This window comes from Pseudonaja textilis, chromosome 6 (genome assembly GCF_049901715.1).
Source record: "Pseudonaja textilis isolate UNSWEBS1 chromosome 6, rPseTex1.2, whole genome shotgun sequence".
Taxonomy (NCBI): domain Eukaryota; kingdom Metazoa; phylum Chordata; class Lepidosauria; order Squamata; family Elapidae; genus Pseudonaja; species Pseudonaja textilis.
Genome location: NC_141995.1, coordinates 19,961,455 through 19,968,412, shown reverse-complemented (window position 1 = coordinate 19,968,412; position 6,958 = coordinate 19,961,455). Strand labels below are relative to the sequence as shown.

The following is a 6,958-nucleotide window of genomic DNA, read 5'->3' as shown; positions in this document are numbered from 1 at the left end:
GATTACTGTGCTTATATATTTACTGTGGCTTACACATCACTCTGGCTTATCTAACCTTCTCTAATAAAAGGATTAAAAACCATACATCAAAGTAACCAAAGACTTACAAAAGCAATGGCAATATTCGTGTTGCACCAAAGAAATAATCCAAAATCAAACCCATGATAATTGTATCATGAAATGAACCTGATGTGGGTGTGATGGCTCAGTGGGTTGCAGATGGTGAGATTGACAGTTAAACAGTTGACAGTCTGAGTTGGAGACCTGAGTGCTGTGCAATGGGGTAAGCTCCTGTGTCTTGCTCCCAGCTCCTAGCAATTCGAAAGCAGGCAAATAAATAAAGTTGTTTGTGTGATAACATTATGACATGCATGATGTCACTTGATCCCCTTCTTGTCTTTTATCTGGTCTTAAAACAGGGGTGTCAAACTGGCCGCCTGCAGGCTGGATGCATCATATGCAGGCCACACCTACCCCAGCTTCGCAGAGGGGAAAGAACGTTGCGATACGTCACGTGACAGAAATGTGACGCCACAAGTTTGAAACCCATGTCTCAAAACATTTAAATAGTAGAACACTGAATACTGAACATTAACCAAAAAAAGTGAGTAAAGTAGGAACTAATGTGGAAGTGAGAACTTCTTAGTCAGATCAGAAAGGGTGGGCATATTCTGTTTCCGCTCAATTAAACAGTGTCATCTTTTGGGATGCAGGAAGGATATTTTCTCTGTCATAATATTTTCTCTATAGTAAAAACTTGCCCCTTGAGATTAGAGCGATCCCACTAATGTTGGCTTTTCATGGAGACCTGGTTCTTCCCCATGGATTGGAATAGAGCATTGGTGAGGCCAGCTCCTGTACAGGTAGTTTTTGACTTACTACCACAATTGAGCCCAAAGTTACCATTGTTAAGCGAATTTTACTCCATTTTATGACCATTCTTGCTATAGCTGTTAAATGAATCACTGCAGTTGTTAAATTAGTAACATGGTTATTAAGCGAATCTGGCTTCCCCATGGACTTTGCTAGTCAGAAGATCGCAAAAGGGAATCGCATGATCCCAGGACACTGCAACTGTCATAAATACATGCCAGTTGCCAAATTCTGAGCAAGTGACCATGGGAATGCTGCAACGGTCGTAAGTGTGAAAAACAGTTATAAGTCGCTTTTATCAGTACCGTTGAAACTTTGAACCATCACTAAATGAACTGCTGTAAGTTGAGGATTACCCATATTTTGAATTCAATTATTATTATACTGGTACAATGTATTTTGTTTTTTTTCCTAACCTATGTTTTTATTTTCATTTTAATGATTGTGACTTGCAGTTGTATGTGAGTTGATGGCCAGATAAAATGAATACATGAATGCAGATCCTAAATGCTAGGAATTCCTGGCATTCAGACAAAACATGCACCAATAGGCACATAGAGATAAACCACACTTACACATCATACAGAAGAGACACCAAAAAAGGAAGGAAACAAAAAGAACACATCCCCTGCAGCAGTGCACAATCAGATAAGCAAGGATCAATATCAAGGCAAACAATCATGTATAAAACAATATTTTAATCAAGGAACCATCAACCAGGAAATCATACCTCTACCACTACTGGCAAGCAAGCCACTATGTATAAACAGTAGTAAATCCCAACCTCATTTGCAGTGATGATGTTGCCTACTTGGGTAATAAAATATCTTCAAAGAAGCACCCAAACTCAAAAAGCACCAAGAACTCCACAGACTCTTTCACCAGGTTTTAATTTTTAAGATGATTTTGCATTTGTTTGATTGCAGTTTTAATATTTACTTCACTTACATTTTTGTTAGCTACTTCAACAAAACAGAATGACTAAGGAATAAACCAAATAAATAAATTTGGATTCTACTAATTGTTGTGTATAACTTCACAAAACTGATCCTTACACAAGATGAGAAAGAACAATGAAAACAATGTTACCGAAGATTAAACAAGATTTGATATAATCAACTCAGTCCAATATTTAGTTATCTAATAAACATTAAACTCAATGAAAATTACACTATATGCCGGGATTAATTGTAGCAACAACTGCTCCTAAGGACACCTTTATTTAGAGTAGTCTGAAATAGAAGGATAGCTGTGGTTTTAATGCACCTTTCTTGTTTTAGAAGTTTACATGCTAGATGTTTTCACTTAAGTTTGTAGTAAACGGGAAAAAATGCAAATAGGAAACACAGCTCTGTTAGCTGATTAGTTCTGCATTGTTCCATGTATTACTTTCAATGAAATATAAAATTGTTGTCCATGTGAAGTACAATGAATGAAATAATGAGATCCAGTTTCCCATTCTTTTCTTTCACTGTTCAGTTGCCCAAATACATCCAAAAGCATTTCTCCTCCAGGCCAAATGTCGTAAGTAGCTTGCAAAATCTTGGACAGTGATTCTGTCCTTTCCTTCCAACTGTCCAGCTGGTAATAACGGTGGGAGATGGGATTAAGCATTACGAGGCCCCTCAGCATGGACAGAAGAGCCAACCAGCCCTGTGGCCTCTGAGAAACAAAGTGCATTTTCATCTCTGCAACGTGAATCAATCATGTCATCATGTTGGTATTCTTTAATTTCCCTCCAACTGTTTATGCACAGCTAACAATAACACTGTCATTTGCTTGCAATGCATTAAGGCAGCTGCGAACTTTGAAGTATTGCTTAACAATGAGCTAAGAAGAACTTTGGGTCCATAGAAAAATACTTAATAGCCTTCCCAGTGGTTATTGAATATATTTAACATATGAAATATTTGATGGATAATCTCAAGTGGATCCCTGATATCCTTTGATCTCTCCTTTGTTTTGCATTACTCTGTGTTACTATAGAATTACCGAAGGCTTAATAGTTTGCAGCTTCATGTCTTCGTTTTTTGGGCTAGAAGGAGTGCTGCTGCAAGTAATGTCAGCAGCTATTCTGTCTTCTGCATAGGGTTCCCTCTTGGAAAATCTCTGTGGTCTCCTGTAAAAGAAAAAAGAAATCAAGGAATAAAATTGTCTGTGGACATACATTTTATGGTTATAAAACATAGTTCAAGCATCAAAAGGGGGCGTGCATAAGCGCACCAGCGTGCCTACCATCTCTGTCTTACTGTGCCCATTTTATCTGTATTTACTTCCTTTGTTCATGTTTATATTCATACCTATACTTGTTGTCTTGTACATGTTTGACAAACGAATAAATAAATAACCATAACCATCCATTTGTTTTGTTAGCTGAATTCCAATACATCCCTACCCTGCAGAGTAACACGAATCTTTAACAGTTGAGGCTGAAGCTATTATTGCGGTATTCCTCAAATTATAAGATGGCCTGGTCTGCTAGATGGCAATTATAGGAATTGTTGATCAGTGACTCCACAACATACCTGCTGAAGGAGGAGGAGGAGGCAGCTATACTACTGGTCATAGCTATAGATAATAGGACTGACATGGAGGCAGAGAGATGGAGAGATTGAGTTCAGCCTTCCCTCACCTACAATTCTCAGATATATTTAACATCCATTTTGCTTACATAAAGATGTGAAAATTAAAACTTGTTTGTTTCCCAATGAGTAGAGAAGGGACGAATTATCAGTGGCTCTTACCTAACAGAGATTGTTTAAATTTCAATTGATCTATTTGAAAATGTTTATCCAGGCGTGCTTTGCATGTATGTGGTCCCCAATAGTTGCACTTAATTTTAACTAAGAGGTCAGAAGCTGAAAAATGTTAAATGATTGATTGAGTACATGATATCTAGCCATCTCATAGATTTTTTACATTGACTCCTAGCCATCGCATAGATTTTTCCCATCTCTCCAATCTATCCCTAATCTAGGGGGCTGCGATGGCTCACATGGTAAGACGCTGGACCTGTGCATTGCTGATGTCAGCGGCTCGATTCCCGTGAGTGAATAAACCGTGTAGGACAAGAAATATCAACTGGCATTCAGGTGTCTCACTGGTAAAGATAACAGCACCTGAAAAAATTCCTTTCACAGAGGCAGCAGGCCACCTTGGTGATCCCTGGCTAACATGTACCATATGCTAAAAACAAACAAACAAACCCTAATCTCTTTTTTCAAGTGTTAAAAGGATGGCATTATTCATATTAACTGTATTTAAACTCAAACTCAGATTGGAAACTCAAAATTACTTTTGCTATGTTCATTCCTACTTTATATATGTAATGGATGTGCAAGCCTGTGACACACCACTCAAAGATGCAACCCTTAGCCTAAAAATGTGCACATTGCTTCACCCACAATTGAGTCTCAATTTCTTTTGATGTTTGATAGTTTTGTCTGCAATGAGAGCCGTTTGATTAACTTTAAGTAAGTCACTTTCCCAAAGCTTCAACTTTTCAGGATAATCAATGTTGACTTCCACAATAAAAATGAACAGACTTCAAACCAGATACATTTTTAACTTTTATTAGACCCTCAAGTACAAACAATCTCCAGTTAGTTTTAAAGACAGGAATGCTATTGAGCAAAGTTTATTTACATTCCAAAACTAAACCAAGCTCATAATCTTTCACATTCAAGTCCATTCTTCCCTCTATTAAGCTTTCATCATTTCAGCTTAATTTAAATTGGAAAAATTCTTTTTGTTCTTGCTGTTGCTAATCTATTACTAATTGGATATGAGAATTATTGTATGTGAGCAGCCCATTTTACATTATTGTCATAAAATTGCTTAAACAATAAGTAAAGCATTTAGGATACCACCAGTGGATGGTATTAATTGTGTTACTTTTTACATATAACCCACTGATTACACTCAATAATAATCTCACCATTCAAAAGTTAACATTTTTCTGATAGTAAACTCATTGTCCAAGCTGGAATCCCATATTCCCAAATATCATGTATACTGTGCAAAATTGGGTAGTATGGAATCAAAGATGCCACCCATATATAAGTAGACCCCAGGTTTTGCTGAAGTACCCCTCCAGTACAACACCCCTCCCCCAAGGTATAGAATAGGCGTACGGTACTTCAACAAAGTGAATGTCTTTATACAAGCTGCAGTATGGCTCTCTAACTGGCACCCTGAAGAAGAAAACATAATTTTCTTTATTTGTTTATTTGTAGATTCCATTAGTAGGAATTCTTGGTAAATGACTATAGTAGCAACATGAAGATATTGTTTGTATTTTATAAGCCTCATCCCTGCATCCCTCATCCCTTATTTTTATTTCTGCTAGTGTATTTTCTTAGATCTGCAAGCTTCTTAAATAGCAATATGAGTTCATGTTTTATGGATGAAATGAAGGCCTCTCACTGACCTGCTTCCAAAACATAATCAATACGTCTTAAAATACAGCAGAGTATGAGTAAAAATGAAATAGCAATCCCAATTCAAATATTGGTTTCTGGACTCCAGTTAAAGGGGGATTTAGATCAGTGATTCCATTTTGATCTAGTTAGCCTACTGATGGTGATACTATAAACCCAGCCAAGCATGTAATTGAAAACTTGCTTTCAAGATAAACAGTTACATTGTTCAAAATCATTTGGTAAAAGAGAGAAATGAAATTAGGGAAATAAACAACAACAAAACAGAGTGATAGAACAATAATAGTCAGTCTAAACATTTGGCTGACAAAACAAAAATAATAATAGGATGTTTTTATAGAAGTGGACACATTGGAATAGAACAGGGGTGACAAACTGGGAGCCCGTGGGCCGCATGCATCACGTACAGGCCATGCCCATCCTAGATCCACCAATGAGGAAAAGTCGCAAAATGTCACTTGACAGTATGACACGGTGAGTTTGACATCTGTGGAATAGAGGAATGAATCAGAGTTCCTAAATTTCAAATGTATTTTTATAATGGTGGTGGTGGTGATAATATTAATACAATTTCATCATTTTGGATGGCTCTATATTTCAAACACATGATCCATATGGAGCATTCAGCTGAACTAAGGATTCAGCAAACTGCAATTAACATTTAATGTAGCATTCTGACACCAACTGAAGGTGAATTAAAATAATGCTCAGCCTAGTTGAAAATTACAGACCAATCTCTTTATGCTGCGTCACCTGTAAAGTCATGGAATCAATTATTAACCAATCCATTATCCTCTACTTAGAGACAAACAACCTACTCTCTAATAAATAATTTGGTTTTAGAAAAAAAACTATCCTATAATCTGCAACTCTTACACTGCAAAAACATATGGACTACACAACTCGATCAGGGTAAAGCAATAGATGCAATCTATATAGACTTCTGTAAAGCCTTTGATTCAGTGGCACACGACAAACTACTCCTAAAACTAAAATCTTATGGAATCTCTGGACAACTGCATAACTGGATAGAAGCATTCCTGTCAAACAGACAACAAATGGTCAAAATTGGGAGTGTCCTATCAAATTCTGTACCTGTCAACAGTGGTGTCCCCCAAGGCAGTGTTCTAGGACCAACTCTCTTCATATGCTACATAAATGGCCTATGTGATCATATTAAGAGCAACTGCGTTCTCTTTGCTGATGATGTAAAGCTATTCAACACCACAGACAATACTGCTACCCTTCAAAAAGACCTCGACTATGTATCAGAATGGTCAAACAAATGGCAGCTTCAAATCTCAACAAATAAATGCTCTGTCTTATATACTGGCAAAAAAAATCAGAAAATAAAATACAAGCTGAATAGTCAAGACCTTGTTGATGATCCAAACTATGTCAAGGACCTTGGAATTCTCATCTCAAATGATCTAAGTGCTAGAGTCCACTGTAACCACATAGCCAAAAAGGCATTAAGAGTTGTTAACCTAATCCTACCTCACCCCTTTCCTAAGAGGTCTGTAGGGGGCGTGCATAAGTGCACCAACGTGCCTACCATCCCTGTCCTACTGTTTCTTTTATTTTTCTTATATGTATCCATTTCATGTATTCATAACTATGTTTATTCTTCTACCTATTATCTTGTA

At 37.0% G+C, this 6,958-nt stretch overlaps 1 protein-coding gene across 4 annotated transcripts in view; it reads right to left on the bottom strand.

Moving 5' to 3' along the window:
- Window positions 1–1,746: 1,746 nt before the first annotated feature.
- The window catches only part of EGF (epidermal growth factor), a 49,633-nt gene continuing 44,421 nt past the window's right edge, over window positions 1,747–6,958 (bottom strand). For all 4 annotated transcript variants that reach the window (XM_026697848.2, XM_087935970.1, XM_087935969.1 and 1 more), the window contains one exon: window positions 1,747–2,992. In XM_026697848.2, the coding sequence (XP_026553633.2) occupies window positions 2,854–2,992 (139 nt within the window). In that variant the 3' untranslated portion in view covers window positions 1,747–2,853. The remainder of the gene's footprint in view (window positions 2,993–6,958) is intronic.